The sequence below is a fragment of the Prionailurus viverrinus genome, chromosome A1 (assembly GCF_022837055.1).
Source record: "Prionailurus viverrinus isolate Anna chromosome A1, UM_Priviv_1.0, whole genome shotgun sequence".
Taxonomy (NCBI): domain Eukaryota; kingdom Metazoa; phylum Chordata; class Mammalia; order Carnivora; family Felidae; genus Prionailurus; species Prionailurus viverrinus.
Genome location: NC_062561.1, coordinates 84,864,994 through 84,883,327, shown reverse-complemented (window position 1 = coordinate 84,883,327; position 18,334 = coordinate 84,864,994). Strand labels below are relative to the sequence as shown.

General features: G+C 41.4%; 1 protein-coding gene across 3 annotated transcripts in view; it reads right to left on the bottom strand.

Moving 5' to 3' along the window:
* Window positions 1-16,097, bottom strand: part of PGBD2 (piggyBac transposable element derived 2) — a 36,987-nt gene extending 20,890 nt beyond the window's left edge. Inside the window, exons 1-3 of one of the 3 annotated variants that reach the window (XM_047879422.1) lie at window positions 15,959-16,097; window positions 12,503-12,627; window positions 285-348 (exon numbers count right to left, since the gene is read on the bottom strand). In XM_047879422.1, coding sequence (XP_047735378.1) covers window positions 285-301 — 17 coding nt within the window. In that variant the 5' untranslated portion in view covers window positions 302-348; window positions 12,503-12,627; window positions 15,959-16,097. Of the gene's footprint in view, window positions 1-284; window positions 349-12,502; window positions 12,628-13,119; window positions 13,149-15,958 lie in introns of those variants that run through there. The other 2 variants (XM_047879430.1, XM_047879440.1) reach the window with 2 other exon arrangements.
* Window positions 16,098-18,334: the final 2,237 nt, after the last annotated feature.

The window sequence follows — 18,334 nt, the reverse complement described above, 5'->3', positions numbered from 1 at the left end:
AGACACTTAATCGACTGAGACACCCAGGCACCCCAGAAAGTAAATCACATTTTTAGATCAAGTATAGACACTGGAACTACAGGGCCACACCTATCCCACACACCCGACCTTGTCTGCCTCACCTTTTCTCCATCCTCCCAGTCTCCTCTCTCTTCCTACTTTTTCCTTCTAGAGACCAAATGCTTAGTGAGGTCAGTAAGACTAAGGGCTAAAAATGTCATGGGCTTGGGCATTTCAAAGAGAATTAATCACTTGCATAAAGTCTTTCATCAAACAGGACTTACCTTGAAGTTGAAGCCATGATATACTGGGAACACACAGTGGTCTTTATGTGCAAAGTCAAAGAATCTGTAAGGCAACAAAAATTGATTTTTAAAAATCGTATCTTAAGTAGAAAGGCAACAGGACTTTCTAGACCATTTAAGGAAAACAAAAACAAAAACAAAAAGCATCTCTAGCTTAAGGTTCACCAGCAGAGTAAATGGACTGAGTATACAGGGACAGGGATGGTGTCTAGCCAACTGGTTAAGCAGAGGGAAAAACAACAAGATCTCCACCTCACACTTCACATCAAAATACATCGTAGGGCAGAGTTTCCCACCATCAGAATTATTGTCATGTTGGCTGAATGAGTCTTTGCTGGGGGCAGGGGTGGGGGGGCTGTCCTGTGTATTATGGGATGTTTAATAGCTCCCCAGCCCTCTATCCAATAGAAACCAGAATACCCATCCCTTATTTGTAGAAATCAAAAATGTTTCCAGATATTGTCAAGTGTCCCATAGGGTAAAAATTGCTCCTGGTGAACAACTATTATTCTATATCAGGATTGCCAATGAAAGTTATTATAATAGTGGAAATGTTTTGTATCATTGGTACCTAATATGGTAGCCATGAGCCACCTGTGATTATTAAACATCTGATATATGGCTTGTGACTGAGAAAGTGAATTTTTAATTTTATGTGATTTCAATTAATTTTAATGTAGATAGTCATATATGCCTAGCCAGCGGCCAGTGCATTTGACAGTGAAGTCCTAGATATGTAAAGAACTGACTATGAAACAAAATTCTCCTTAACAACCAATGAATTAAAGAAGAAATTAAAAAGAAAATTTAAATATATCTTGTTGGAGTGCATGGGTGGCTAAGTTGGTTAAGTGGTTTCAGCTCAGGTCATGACCTTATGGTTCATGAGATCAAACCCTGCATCGGGGTCTGGGAGTCTGCGCTGTCAACACAGAGCCTGCTTGGGATTCTTTCTCTCCCTCTCTCTCTACCCCTCCCCTGCTCATGCTTGCACTCTTGCACATGTGCTCTCTCTCTCAAAAATAAGTAAATAAACGTTAAAAAAAATTAAGGGGCACCTGGGTGCCTCAGTGGGTTGAGCATCCAACTTCAGCTCAGGCCATGATCTCGCAGTTTGTGAGTTCAAGCCCCACATCAGGCTCGCTACTGTCAGTGCAGAGCCCGCTTCAGATCCTCTGTCCCTCTCTCCTTCCACCCCTCCCCACTTGCACTCTCTCAAAAATAAACAAAATATTAAAAAAAATAAAAAGTATCTTGAAACAAATAAAGAAGAAACACAATATATCAAAACATATAGGATGCAGCAAATGATTTCTAGGAGAGAAGTTTATAAACACATACATTAAATAAATAGAAAGATCCAAAAAAAAAAAAACTTCATATCTTAGGAACTATAAAAAGAATAGATGAATGGATTAAAAATATGTGATACAATAGAATATTATTCACCCATAAAAAGAACAAAATCTTGGGCCCCAGGTTACAAATGCAGAGGAGTAGGGTGACCCTAAGTTTGTCTCCTTCCTCGACCACAACTAGATAAATATCAAATCATTATGAACACCCAAGAAACCAATCTGAGGACTGAGAGAACAAAGTTGCACATCTACAAGCAGAAAAAAGACCACCTTGAGGAAGGTATGAGGTTCAAAGAACTGATTTAAGAAAGAAAAGTGCTGCAGGTGCTGCAAAGGACATGGAGCCCTGAATGTGGACAAAGAAGAGTTAAAGAGAATGAGAGAAAGAGTGAAAAAAAGAGTGAAAATGTGCAGGGGATTGCACAAGAAAGCTCTTCCCCAAAACCACTGAGTGGCAAAAGGAAAGGGTTTTAATATTGGAGGTTTTATAAACAGCAGAGTGCAGAGTCTAAAGTTTCAGAGATCAGTGCCATCACCGTGGTCATGCCTGGCAGCATTAGCAGTGTTCTGGTGGGGAAGGACGGCAGACACCCAGGAGCAGGCAGATCCCCTGGATCAGACAGGAAGAAAGAGTTCCCCTGTCTGGGGTGCATTGGTAGAGGTGATATGGCCTCTCTGGGGGCAAAAGATCCTGCAGGAGCCATTGAACTGCCCTGTTCATCAGCAAAGGAACAAAGATAATGGCTGAGGACAGCAAACGTTGGTGCTGGCTTTGTGCTGTGATTTACCATAAACTCCAAACTGCTGTGCAGCCACATGACTGTTTTCTGGGACTGCCAGCACTGGCCACAGCACACAGCAAGACCCTCCCCCAGAGGATCAGCAGAAGTCTGCACCTCAGGGTGAGTTTTGAAACTCAGTCATGCCACAGATAAAACACAGAAGTGCTGTGCCTCCTGATAGGCAGACAGTTCATACAAAGGATGATGACGGGTATCTGACAGAAGCTTGGAACAAAGGAGGGGTGACTCTTTGATCATCTGTGAGGGCTTCCTGAGGAGCAGTATGCATGAGGTCCCTGATCCAGAGAAAAGAAAGCAGGGAAAAACCATTCTTCCCTCACCCTTCAACTCTGACCAACTTCAGGGAACAAAATAGCATCACCAAGTGGAAGCTGGAGCCGCTTACTGCAAGCCTCACCTCACTGTGCTCTGCAAGTACAACTTGACTAGGGCAAGTCCTCCTGAGAATCAGAGCAATCAGCTCCTACCCCAGAATATCAGCACAAATCCCTCACATGCACCAAGTCTACTGATAATAAAGTGCTACAAAGCTTCAGCTCTAGGGGAAACAGGATCTAGCCTCCTTTGGATTTATATATATGTATGTGTATATATGTGTGTGTATATATACATACATATATATACATATGTATATATAAATACAGAGAAAGGAATTTTTGTTTATTCTTTTTCTATTTATTTTTATTGTTTATTTATTTATTATAAGAGACAAAATGTGCACAAGTGAGTAGGGGAGGGACTAACAGAGAGGGAGAGAATCCCAAGCAGGCTCTGCAATGTTAACACAGAGCCCAATGTGAGGTTCGATCTCACAAACTGTGAGATCATGACCTGAGCCAAAATCAAAAGTCAGACACTTAACTGGCTAAGCCACCCACACGCTATTTTATTTTTTTAATTATTATTTTATTCTATTTGTTTTCTTTTTCTTTTTTATTTTGGATCAAGTGTCTCTTAACAAGGAGACCAAAACACACTGAAGATATACCTGCTTTCTTCTCTATCTCTCTTTCTCCCTCATTTTTTTTTTGACCTCCAAAGTGACAAGTAGAAATTCATCCCATCCCAAAAGAAAAAAATGGAAAAATTCATGGCCAGAGATTTAATCAACACAGATATAAGATGTCTGAACTAGAATTTGAAACAACAATTTTAAGGGTACTAGCTGATATTGAAAAAAGCATAGAAGACACTAAGGAATCCATTACTACAAAGACAAAAGAACTAAAAACTAGTCAGGCCAAAATTAAAAATGCTATAACCGAGATACAAACCTGAATGGATGCCATGACAGAGAGGATGCAGAGGTAAGAATCAGTGATACAGAATCTAAAATTATGGAAAGCAATGAAGCTGAAAAGAAGAGGAAAAGAAAGGTTTCAGATCACGAATGTAGACTTTAGGAACTCAGTGACTCCTTAAACTGTTATAACATTCAAAACATAAGAGTCCCAGAAGATGCAGAGAAAAAGGTAGAGGGTTATCTGAGTAAATTATAGCTGAAAACTTCCCTAATCTGGGGAATAAAACTGACATCACAATCCCAAGAAGCACAGAGAACTCCCATTAAATTCAACAAAAGTTAGCCACCATGAAGACACATCATAGTCAAATACACAAAATAATACACACAAGGAAAAAATCCTGAAAGCACAGAGCAAAAAAGTCCTTCACCTATAAGGGAAAACATATCAGGTTCACAACAGATCTGTCCACAGAAACTTGACAGGAGAGAAGGGAATAGCATGATATATTCAACGTGCTGAATAGGAATCATATGCAACCAAGAATACTTTATTCAGAAAGGATGTTATTCAGAATAGAAGGAGAGATAAAGAGTTTCTCAGACCAGCAAAAACTAAAGGAGTTCATGACCACTAAACCAGCCCTGCAAGAAATAGTAACAGGGACTCTTTGAGTGGGGGAAAAAAAAACCAAAATCAACAAGGATAGAAGGGAAAAGAGAACATCACCAGAAACACCAACTTTACATGTAACAAAATGGCACTAAATTCATATCTTTCAATAACCATTCTGAATGTAAATGGACTAAATATTCTAATCAAAAGACACAGGATGTCAGAACAGATTAAAAACAACAACAACAAGAAAAAACCAAGACCCCATCAATATGCTGCCTATAAGAGAGTCATTTTAACCTAAAGACAACTGCAGATTCAAAGTGAGGGGATGGAGAATCATCTATCATGCTAATGGCTGTCAAAAGAAAGCCACAGTACCCATACTTAGATCATACAAATTACATTTTAAATCAAAGACAGTAACAAGATGTTGGTGAGGATGCTGTGAAAGGGAACCCTTTTGCACTCTTGGTGGAAATGCACTCTGGAAAACAGTATGGAGGTGCCTCAAACAATTAAAAACAGAACTATCCTACAACCCAGCAATTGCACTAGGTATTTATCCAAGTATACAAAAATGCTGATTCAAAGGAGCACATGCTCCACAATGTTGATAGCAGCACTATCGACAACAGCCAAATTACGGAAAGAGCCCAAATGTCCATCAACTGATGAATGGATAAAGAAGATGTGGTATATATCAGGGCGCCTGGGTGGCTCAGTTGGTTAAGCATCCGACTTCGGCTCAGGTCATGATCTCGCATCGGATCTTCGGCTCAGGTCATTAGTTCAAGCCCCACGTCAGGCTCTGTGCTGGAGCCTGCTTCGGATTCTGTGTCTCCCTCTCTCTCTGCCCATCCCCCACTCATACTCTGTCTCTCTCTCTCAAAAATAAATAAAAATCTTTTTTAAATATTAAAAAAAAATATGTGGTGTATATGTACAATGGAATACTAATTGGTGATCAAAAAGAATAAAATCTTGCCATTTGCAACAACATGGATGGAATTAGAGTGTATATGTGAAGCAAAATAGTCAGAGAAAGACAATCATGATTTCACTCATATGTGGAATTTGAGAAACTCAACAGATGAACATAGAGGAAGGGAAGGAAAAATAAGACAAAACCAGAGAGGGAGGCAAACCATAAGAGACTCTTATATACAGGGAACTGATGGTTGCTGAAGGGATACTGCATGGGGGGATGCGCTAAATGGGTGATGGGCATTAAGGAGGGCACTGGTTGGGATGAGTACTGGGTGTTATATGTAAGTAATTAATCACTAAATTCTACTCCTGAAATCATTTTTACAATATATTTTAACTAACTTGAATTTAAATAAAAAATAAATTAAAAAAAATTTAAAAAACATAAAGCAAAAAAATAAATAAAAAATAAACCAAAGACTGTAACAGGAGATGAAGAAGTGCATTACATCACAGTTAAGCGGTCTATCCATCAAGAAGATCTAACAATTTGGGGAGGTTAAGTGTCCGACTTCAGCTCAGGTCATGATCTCATGGTTGGTGGGTTTGAGCCCCGTGTTGCAGTCTGTGTTGACAGCTCAGAGCCTGGAGCCTCCTTCAGATTCCATGTCTCCCTCTCTCTCTCTGACCCTCCCCTGCTCATGCTCTTTCTCTCTCTCTCTCTCTGTCTCTCTTTCTCTCAAAAATGAATAAACATTTAAAAAATTAAAAACAAAAGATCTAACAATTTTAAATACTTAGGGTCCAATTGAGAGTTCCCAAATATAAGAATCAATTAATAACAAACATAAAGAAACTCATTGATAGAGAACTTTAACACCCAACTGACAGTAATGGACAGATCACCTAAGCAGAAAATCCACAAGGAAATAATGGCTTTGAATGACACACTGGAGCAGAGAGACTTAACAGACATATTCAGAACATTTCATCCTAAAGCAACAGAATACATATTCATCTCAAGTGTACATGGAACATTCCCCAGAACAGATCACATTAGGTCACATATCAGTCCTCAACAGGTACAGAAATATCGAGATCATGCCCTTCATACTGTCCTATCACAATGCTATGAAACTTGAAGTCAACCACAAGAAAAAATATGGAAAGCCCTTGGAGGTTAAAGAACATCCTACTGAAGAATGAAAAGGATTAACCAGGAAATTAAAGAATTTAAAATGTACATGGAAGCAAATGAAAATGAAAACACAACAGTCCAAACCCTTTGGGATGTAGCAAAGGCGGACCTAAGAGGGAAATAGATCACAATATAGGCCTACCTCAAAAAGGAAGAAAAGTCTCAATACACAAGGTTACACAATAACCTTACACCTAATGAAGCTAGAAAAGGAAAAGCAAATAAAGTCTGAAGCCAGCAGAAGAAGGTAAATAATAAGGATTAGAGCACAAATAAATGGTATAGAAATTTAAAAAGATCAACAAAATGAGGAGCTGGTTATTTGAGAGAATTAATAAAATTGATAAACCCCTAGCCAGACTTATCAAAAAGAAAAGACAAAGGACCCAAATAAATAAAATCACAAATGAAAGAGGAGACATCACAACCAACACTTTAGAAATACAAACAACTCTAAGAGAATATTAAGAAAAATTATATGCCAACAAACTGGGCAATCTAGAAGAAATGGACAAATTTCTAGAAAAATACAAACTACCAAAACTAAAATATGAAGAAATAGAAAATTTGAATAGACCCGTAACTAGCCAAGAAATTGAATGTTATCAAAAATCTCCCAACAAACAAAAGTCCAAGGCCAGACAACTTGCCAGGGGAATTCTACCAGACATTTAAAGAAAAGTTAATATATACCCTGCTCAAATTGTTCCAAAAAACAGAAATAGAAGGAAAACTTCCAGTCTCATTCTACAAGGCCAGCATTACCTTAATCCAAAAATGAGAAAAAGAACCCACTAAAATAGAGAACAGGCCAATATTCCCAATGATCATGGATACTAAAATCCTCAACAAGACACTAGCAAATTGTATCCAACAGGACTTAAAAGATTTATTGCCCACGATCAGCGGTATTTATTCCTTGGATTCAGGGGTAGTTCAGTGTTCACAAATCAATCAATATGATACACATTAAAAAAAAAAAAGCCATGAACCATACGATCCTCTCAATAAATGCAGAAAACGTATTTGACAAAGTATAGCATACATTCTTGAAAAAAAAGCCCTCAGCAAAATAGGGATAGATGAAACATACCTCAACATAATAAAGTCCGTATCTGAAAGACTCCACAGCTCATACAATCCTCAATGCGGAAAAACTGAGAGCCTTTCTTCTATGGTCAGGAAGAAGACAGGGTTGTCCACTCTCACCATACTATTTAACATAGTATTGTAAGTCTTAGCCTCAGCAATCAGACAGCAAAAAGAAACAAAAAGTATTCAAATCACCAAGGAAGAAGTCAAACTTTCACTATTTGCAGAAGACATGTTACTCTATTTAGAAATCCCAAAAGACTTCACCCAAAAATTGCTAGAACTGATACATGAATCCAGCAAATTTGGAGCATACAATTTCAATGTACAGAAATGTATTGCATTAAACAACAACAACGACACAACAGAAATCAAGGAATCAATCCCATTTACAATTGCACCAAAAACCGTAAGATACCTAGGAATAAACCTAACCAAAGAGGTAAGAGATCTGTACTCTGAAAACCACAGAACACTTATGAAAGAAATTGAAGAGGACACAAAGAAATGGAAAACCATTCCATGTTCATGGATTGGAAGAACATTGTTAAAATGTCTACATTTTACACAATGCAATCTACACATTTAATGTAATCCCTGTCAATACCCTGCCCCCATACCACCAGCATTTTTCACAGAGCTACAACAAAGAATCCTACAATTTGTATGGAACCAGAAAAGACCCCAGATAGCCAAGCAATCCTGAAAAAGAAAAGAAAAGCTGGAGGCATCACGATTCCAGATATCAAGCTCTATTACAAAGCTGTAATCATCAAGACACTATGGTACTGGCACAAAAACAGACACACAGATCAATGAAACAGATAGAAAATGCAGGAATGGAACCACAATTATATGGTCCATTAATCTTCAACAAAGCAAGAAAGAGTATCAAATAGAAAAAAGTCTCTTTAAAAAATGGTGCTGGGAAAACTGGACAGCAACATGCAGAAGAATGAAACTAGACCACTTTCTTATAACATACACAAAAATAAATTCAAAATGGATGAAAGACCTAAATGTGAGACAGAGAACCATCAAAATTCTAGAGGAATTTTGCTGTATTACAGGCAGCAACCTCTTTGACCTTGGCCACAGCAACTTCTTACTAGATACATCACCGGAGGCACAGAAACAAAAGCAAAAATGGGCTATTGGACCTTGATGAATATAGAAAGATCCTGCACAGTGAAGTAACTATCAACAAAACTGAAAAACAACCTAGGGAACAGGAGAAGATATTTCCAAATGATATATCTGACTGATAAAGGGTTAGTATCCAAAATCTATAAAGAACTTACCAAACTCAGCACCCAAAAACAAATAATCCAGTAAAGAAATGGGAGAGGACATGAACAGAAACTTTTCCAAAGAAGACATCCAGATGGCTAATGGACACATGAAAAGATGCTCACCATCACTCATCATCAGGGAAATATGAATCAAAATCACAATGACATACCACCTCACACCTGTCAGAATGGCTAAAATTAACAACACAAGAAACAACAGGCATTGGCGCGACTGTGGAGAAAGAAAAACCCTTTGGCCCTGCTGGTGGGAATGCAAACTGGTACAGCCACTCTGGAGAATAGTACGGAGGTTCCTCAAAAAGTTAAAAATAGAACTACGTTATCATCCAGCAATTGTGCTATTAGATATTTACCCAAAGGATACAAAAATACAGATTCAAAGGGGTCAACGCACCCCAACGTTTATCACAGACTTATTAACAATAGCCAAACTATAGAAAGAGCCCAAACGTCCATCAACTGATGAATGGATGAAGAATGGACACATGGAAACACACACACACACACACACACACACACACACACACACACGGACATTATCACTCAGCCTTCAAAAAGAATGAAATCTTGCCATTTGCAAAGAGGTGGATGGAGCTACAGTATTTTATGCTAAGTGAAATAATTCATTCAGGAAAAAACAAATAACCACATAATTTTACTTAAATATGCAACTTAAGAAACAAAACAGATGAACATATGGAAGAGGAAAAAAAAAGAGAGGGAAGAAAACCATAAGAGACTCTTTTTTTTTTTTTAATTTTTTTTTTCAACGTTTATTTATTTTTGGGACAGAGAGAGACAGAGCATGAACGGGGGAGGGGCAGAGAGAGAGGGAGACACAGAATCAGAAACAGGCTCCAGGCTCTGAGCCATCAGGCCAGAGCCCGACGCGGGGTTCGAACTCACGGACCGTGAGATCGTGACCTGGCTGAAGTCGGACGCTTAACCGACTGCGCCACCCAGGCGCCCCAAGAGACTCTTAATGATGGAGAACAAACAAGGTTGATGGAGTGGTGGGTGGGGATGGGCTAAATGGGTGTTGGGTAATAAGGAGGGCACTTGTGATGATGAGCACTGGATGTTGTATGTAAGTGATGGATCATTTTATTCTACTCCTGAAACCAATATTGCACTGTATGTTAACTTGTACTTAAAAAAAATTAAATATATATATATATATATATATGGCTAGATAAAGAAAATGTGGTATATACTTACAATGGAGTATTATTCAGTCTCAAAAAGGAACAAAATCTTGTTACATGTTATAGCATGGATGAAACTTAAGGATATTATGCTAAATAAACCAATCACAAAAAGACAAACACTGTAGGATTCCATTTATATGAGGTATCTAAATTACTCCAATTCATAGAAACAGAAAGTAGAAGGGTGGTTGCTAACACCAGTGGAGGGTGGAGGGGGAAATGGGGAGATGATGCTTAATGGGTATAGAGTTTCAATGCTGCAAGATAAAAGTGTTCTCAAGATTGGCTGTACAACAATTTGAGTACATTAACACTAATGAAAAGCAGTTAATATGGCAAATTTTATTTTATGTTAATTTTTACAATTATCAGAGAAAAAGAAGGTAACTTCTAGAGAAAAAAATTTCCTACTTGCTAGAAGGATATAATAATTTTAAATTTTATGCACTTAATAACAACCTCAAAATAAAGTAAAAATTAACTGCAGAAGCTGACAAATCCATCACAGTAGTGAGAGATTCAATACACCTCTTTCAGTGATTAATGATCAAGCAGACAAAATTACTGAGACTTGAACAGCAAAACTGACAACGTTTGGTCTATCCTAAACAGCAGTGATGTCAGCAAGATGGAAGAACAGAAAGTCCCTATCTTGTGTCTCCCTACACAATGATTTGGCAGCCAACCACAGAAAAGTGCCTTTGTAGGTGCTTTGGGATAGGTAGGAGGCTTCTAAACTGGGGTGAACCAAGACTAAGGAAAGCTTCTTTGAAAAAAAGGCCAGCACTCTGGTGGCAAGTTCACCAAATGCAGCGTGGCCTACAAACCAAAGGCAGCCTCAACACCCTAGGGACTGAGCTCCAGGCCTGCCTGGCCATAGTCCTGCAACCAATCCCATGTGCCAAGGAACTCAGGAAGAGCCACAGTGTCCACACACCAATAATAGGTCCCCCAGCCTTGGACCAGACTACGGATCCCAAAGCACCCCTGTGTCCAGGCTCTAGTCTGCCCTTAGTCCTTCTCACCCAGGGACCCAGCAGCACCCATCCATTCTTCTAGTATGAGGCCTGCTGACCTCAGTGTCAGCTGTGGACCCAGAAGCAGCCCTGAGACATGGTTTCAGCCTCTCTCTGCCACAGTCTAGGGTAGGTCCAGGGAACCAGTGGGAGACACACCAATCCAATCCCCCAGTGGCAGACCAGCTAATCTTAGTCCCAGCTGTGGTCCCTGAAGCAGTCCTGTGGTTCAGCTGCAGCCTTGACTGAATGTGGTCCCAAAGGCAGTCACATCCACCTGGGGACCAGCAAGAACCACATCTTTCCACAGAAAGTATTAACCATAAAGAAAATGATAAATTACACCACATTTAAATTAAGAACTTCTTAGTTCATCAGAAGAAACTCATAAATAGAAAAAGTTATCTGTAATAAATATAAGGGATTAGTATCTAGGAGACCCAAAGAATCTAAGATATACAAAGAAATCAGAGGAACAATTAAGAAAAACACAAATAACACAACAGGAAAATGGGTAAAAGGATATCAGCAGGTACTTCTCAAAGGAAATACAAACAGCATGCAAACATGAAAAGACAGTCAATCTCATTACTATTAGGGAAATAAAAATTTCAATCACGATTGAGGTATCATTTCACACATCACTTCACTAGGTTGGCAAAAATTTTACAGGCAGACATTAGCAAGTATTGGAGAGGACCATGAGTCATACAAGAGGCCTCAGTGCTGGAAGGAGTGTAAAAGGTGCATTAGTATCTATGCCCAAACCCACACCCAGCAATCCACCCCAAGTATTTACCCTAGGGCAAGAGTTCTCAGCCTCAGCAATGACACTGGGGACTAAACAATTCTTCAGTGTGTGGGAGGGCTGGAGATGGGGAGGCTGTCCTGTGCATTACAGAATGTTTAGCAGCATGCATGACCTCTATCCATTAGAGACAGTAGCACCTCACTTTCCAGTTATGACAACAAAAAAGGATCTCCCTTTTTTTGTTGTATAATAAAATACAACAAAAAAAGTGAATGAAGAACTTCAGCCACACACACCACTGAATGAATTGCAAAACAATTCATTAGCAAAAAAACCCCACATACTTCATTACATGCATTCATTTTATAAGGACCAAAAAGGTAAACAAAACTAAAGTATGTATTATCTGGAAATACACACATACACATGGTAAAACCATAAAGAAATGCAAGGAAATGATTAAAAGATACTTCAGGACAGTGGTTACCTCTGAAGAGAAAAGATGAACTGGAGCAGACAGATAAATGACTTCTAAGGTTTGGATAAGGTTCCATTTCTTAAACTGAGCAGGATATTGAACATTGTTTCATTATTTTTGTTCACATGCATTTTATATATTTTTTGCACACTCACACAGATACACACAAAGGCACAAGGATATTTGCACACCCGTGAGCAAATACTAGTGAGTTGATCCACTCTGTGCCCCTCAGGAAGATTGCTGTCTGCGGTGATGAAGGAGTGGCAGGCAGAAGGTATTCTGTGGTGTTCCAGAACACATGTATCTTGCACAACTAGAGGAAGAAAATTAGAAAACAGTTATCTCCCCACTCTATAGTCTCATGAAGAGTCTCTTTACAGAATCCTTATTTCTCAAAGCCCAGCCAGCCCACATCCCAGCTTGTCCACACAGCGTCTCTGACCACCTCACCTCTTCCTCTGGTCTACTTGACACTGCATATAAATTCCCCTACAGCCTAACCACACAAGATGCAGGCATCACGGAAACAAGTCCCACAAGCCCTTAGTGTATCTGAGCATGTGACTATAACCTCTATGGGCCTCCCACCTCCCTTCTCCTCTGACCTTCCTCAGCACTCAGGCAGGCTGGCTATAGATGCTAGGTGTCTAAACAGTAGGAGAAAGACCTTGGTCCTTCAACCCCTCTCCCCACCTCCCATTCACAAATCTGCAGCCTGGTAAGAATGTAGACCATGGAGCCACCAGTGGCAAGCTCTGTAACAATGGGTAAGTCGCTAACCTTGTCTGTGCCCACATCTCCTCACCTATAAAATGATATCTTCATGGTACCAATCCTAGTGGGGTCACTGTGAAGATAAGAGTCAAGGCATGTGAAGCACATACAAGGGGCCTGGCTCTAAAAGTGTTAGCTATCATTTGAGATCCACAATCCCTCCCCCACAATTCTCAGAAGTCAAAAATGCTGTGAAAACTGAACAATTCTTCAAAATGTACCAACAAACTCTGGCAGCAAAATCTAAAATGATGTGAGGCTCTCTGCAATCTCTATTTCTTTTTTTTTTTTTTTAATTTTTTTTTTTCAACGTTTATTTATTTTTGGGACAGAGAGAGACAGAGCATGAACGGGGGAGGGGCAGAGAGAGAGGGAGACACAGAATCAGAAACAGGCTCCAGGCTCTGAGCCATCGGCCCAGAGCCTGACGCGGGGCTCGAACTCCCGGACCGCGAGATCGTGACCTGGCTGAAGTCGGACGCCCAACCGACTGCGCCACCCAGGAGCCCCTGCAATCTCTATTTCTAACTATAGGTATCCATACATTTTGCTGCAGAAATCCTGTGTTTGATTAGGGGTGCTTTAGTATGACTTTGATAAAATCCAAACACGTCTGGCCAGTTTGGGGTCAGATAATGTGACCTGGTTACCATTTCACAGTCGTGCTAACCCTCAGCAGCTCAGCTCATTACCTTTTTCTCTGTTGTGCCCTAGGCGGTCCTCTTCCACTCACTGACATTCAGTGACAGCCCCCAATCAGTCATTCTGACACTGGCCCATCCTCACAATCTGCCAAGAACCTTCCCAGATCACAACTGCACAGGCCTTGGTATTAGATCAAGGCCACTAAACAGCCTGGTCCTGAGCCTTCCCCTACCGAGCCCCTGCCTAGGCTCAGGCCACCCTATGTCCTGCAATGTTCTTATCTAAGTCAAGTGTTACTGCATGTTGACCTCACCAAGTGCCCCCATGGCCAGGCAGTTGCCTGGTAAATTTATTCACCTTCATATCCCCAGAAGCCAACACAACTCCTGGCATGCAGTATGCACCCAATAAATACTTGCCGAACTGAACAAATGAGCAAATGGCCATAGTTCAGGGAACCTAATCCACCTTATCAGGCCTTCATTTTCATCTTCACCTTTTGACTTTCAGTCACTTATTCAGAACAGAACTAGGAACTCTTGATATATGATTGACCCTTGCCAAAATATACTTATAAAGATTCTCTGAAACTGTGAGAAATAAGCCCTCTTTTTTTTTTTTTTTTTCTTTTTTTTTTTTTTAGCAAAGGAATATCTTTAAAGATTATAGGCAGAATACGACACAATCACTTGGACATTTTAACAAGCTTATTCTGACTGTGGTGCAGCCAACTGAGGGCACCAAAGCAAGTACAGGTAGACAAAAGGCAGGATGGTGGTTCCCATAGAGAAAAGTGGGCCAGCCCAGGGAGAATTCAAAAAGGTAACCAAATCTGTATTGACTGCAGGCTAGAGCTGGGGGAAGAGCTGACAAGGGATGCCTTCCCCAGGAGTGTCTGGGTGGCTAGGGTAAGGTGATGTCATTCACAGAAATTGGGGGCACTAGAAGAGGACCAGATGTGAGTGAGCTCAAGGTGCCTTATGCTCATATTGAGACAGAAATGCTTTTGAGATAACCCAGAAACGTATCATGTAGGCCACAGGCTAAGCAAGTCTGGGACAGAGAAATGACCTGGGCTGGACCTGGGTTTGCTCAAAACCACAACAATCCTTAAAGCCACAAGAGATCACCCAGGGAAGATGCCCAGACTGAAAGAGAAGATGGCCAAGGAGGGCATCTTCAGAGATTTGAGGACAAAAGGAGATAGCCCTGATAAGTAGAAGGAGAATCAAGAGAGGCTGGCTAGGACCAGGATGGGTCAAGATACAGAGGATGACCAAAGCTGCCACTCTCTATTGGGCCTGGCAGGGAGGAAGAAAAGACCCTCTGATTTGAGATCTGGTGCTTCCAATGCCACTCTGAAGGGGAGAGAGCCTCTACTGGTTAAAATGTAAATTTGTCCAATAAGACAACTAAATGCAACTAAATACTGACTTGGATCCTATACCACAGAAAAGAAATGGGCTAGACAAACAGACTGATCTGAATAGAACCCGTAGATGTTAGTGTCCTAGTTTTGCGGTTCTGTTAAATTAGATGTTAACATTTGGGGAGTCCAAGTGAATAGAATGAGAATTCTTTGTACTAGTTTCTAAACTTTTTCTTAATTCTGAAATTATTTCGAAAATATTTCTTTAATAAGACATTTTACAAATGGAAATGCCTCAAAGTTGAGCCACGTGCAAAACGGCTAGGGAAAAGCCTTTGTGAGACACCAGCCCCCTCCCCTCCTCTTCCCCATTACAAAATCAAACGGAGAATAGGAAAACAAAAGGCACTCCTCGATCGCAGAGGCAGGCAGAAGCACCCAGCAAGTCCCCGCTCAGGGTCACCCCTCCCTGAGGATGCTCCCTCCCCTGAGGGAGCGCGGCCCGAGACTAGCCCCTACCAAGTCTCTCCGCAGCCGGGACTCCGCCCACAGGTGGCGACCACTCAACTCCCGTACATCCTGCTTCAGCGCATTACCGCCCAGCCCAAAGGTTCTAGGTTCTCTCGGCTGAGTCCGCACCGCCCTCTGCCCGCCTCCCGCCCTACAGCGGGAGTGCCGCTGTTCGGCCTTAGGAGCCCAGAAGCCCATTGTCCCCATACCAGTCCCTCGTAACCACTATCCGCGCGCGGCGCTGAGGGCCAAAGCCTGGGATGCCGTTGAGAAAACGCAACGCCAGGCCCCACCGCTCCCGAACCCAAACCAGGGCGGTCCGCAACGCGAGCGGGCCGACGCCTACCTGCGCGCCGTGCGGGCTGAAGTCTCGCTGGGCTGCGCTGGACACAGCGCGAGGCAGGGAACCCCAAAGCGCCGGGCCGCGCCCGCCTCGGGCGTCGCGGCCGCGCAACGTCCGGCACCAGAGCGCTCTGAGCGCCTGGGCTTGCCTTCTGTGTCCCGCCCCAGTCACGCCCCCGACCACGCCCCCGACCACGCCCCGACCCGAGCAACCACAGAGAGGCCAGGGCCTCCGCAGAGCCTAGAGGGACCTTGGAAGTACCTCCGCGAGCCGGTCTGAGCTGCAGAAGTGTCCGAAGAATCTCCTGTTTACTCCGCTCGCACTGCTCCCTCCCGTGCTAGTCTAGGCACTTTTCTCGCCCCTGGTCACAAAAGCAGGAGGCTTTTTTCTATCTAGGATGGTGGTTCTGTAAACAGAATGAGTTAGGGGGGGGCCTCTGGAAAAGTACAAACTTCGCTTTCTCTACATAAGAAAAGTCATTTTAAGACCCTGACCATCTTGTGAAAGAATTTAAAAGCAAATAGCCGCTATCAAGCCAGAAGATACCCTAGTCACGTAAGAGACAATATAATCAGTGCTAAAACTCCCAGTGCTGACTCAAAAGTGAAGACTGACCTGACACACATACTTGAGTTAACTTTACAGAATCTAAACCACTTTGAGCACTCAGGCACAAGACCTACTGGAGCCATTGAACTAATAATGCTCACCTGGTTGGACCTTGTGAGTTCAACCTGGAGACAGTCAACTTAAGATGACTTTGACCCTAATTCCTTGTTGTCTTCCCCATTGTGCAAGCCTTTCAGGAGTATGCATGCTCCCTTAGCTTAAAATTTACCCAATTTTGTTGTTCAAGGAGACTCTCTTGGGAAAGACCACCCTTTACCTGTTGCAAGTAAAACTCTTACTCTTCCTATTCTTTGGGTTCGTTGTGTATTTTGGCTCCACATCCACCAAGAGGTGAACTTAGTTTTGGGTAACAGTTTTCCAGACCAATAGCTGCTTCACCTGGGAACTTGGTAAAAAAGCAAATCCTGGAGTTCCACCCCAAACCTACTGAATCAGAAACTGAGGGCAGGCCCAACATCCCTTGAGGTGATCCTGATACAAAGTAGGTTTTGAAAACCACTGGTCTGTGACAAGTTTTCTCAACCTCCATACTCTGGACATTTTGGCCTGTATAATTCTTCTGTCCTGTGCTTTATGGGTAGAGTCACCATAAAATACAAGGTGACCAGTTAAATTTGATTTTCAACTAAACAACAGTGTTAATTTAAGATTCAAATTTAACTGAGAGTCCTGTATTTTATTTGGAGACACTACCCTACATGTATTTTTTTGCTAAATCTGAAAATTCTGATTATAGGATATTTGAACATCCCTGGCCTCTACCTGTTAGGTGCCAGTAGCACACCACACCCTTGCCCCTCCAGTTATGACCACTAAAAATGTCTCCAGTATGCTCATTGTTAAATAAAAAATTCATTTGACTAAATTTAAAGATCTAAGTTGTTTTATTAAATCATTCACAAATTGGGGAGCATTCCCTCTAGCAAATGGAGGAAACTTCTGAGGAGTTATTACAAAATTGAAGTTTTTTATAGAAGAAAGGTGGGGCAAGAAAATTACTAGCAAAGGAAAAGGATTGTTCCTAGAAAGACCACTTTCCTTGTGGGTAAAGGCAAGGGATTTTATTGTGGAATTGACCTCATCTGCCTTTGGGGGATGGAGAGGGCCTATTATGGAAAACTGGCACTGATCAAAAAAATTCCTGACTTACCAGTAAACAAACACTACATTTCTGGGGGAGGTTGAAATTGCAATTTTTAAATTTTTTTTGTTTACAATTTATTTTCTTTTTTCTTTTTTAAATTTTTTTAACATTTATTTATTTTTGAGAGACAGAGGCAGAGCATGACCAGGGGAAGGGGAGAGAGAGAGAGAGAGAGAGAGAGAGAGATACAGAATCTGAAGCAGGCTCCAGGTTCTGAGCTGTTTGTTAGCCCAGAGCCTGATGCTGTGCTCGATGCAGGGCTCGAACTCAGAACTGCAAGACCATGCATGACCCAAGCTGAAGTTGGACGCTCAACTAACTGAGCCACCCAGGTGCCCCTATTTTCTTTCTTTAAGAAATCTCCGCACCCAATGTGGGGCTCAAACTCATAACCCTAAGATCAAGAGTTGCATGCTCTACTGACGAAGTCATCCAGGCACCCCAAATCTGCAATTAGATTGGTATTAATCCCCAATGTAGGAACTCAATGTAAGTGACACATTTTGAGCCTGTGGTTTCCTTTTTAACACCAAGGAGGCAAAATTCCTCCTCTACTCCAACCCACCTGTACCATCACAGCTTGAGAATTACTGCTTTATGAGATA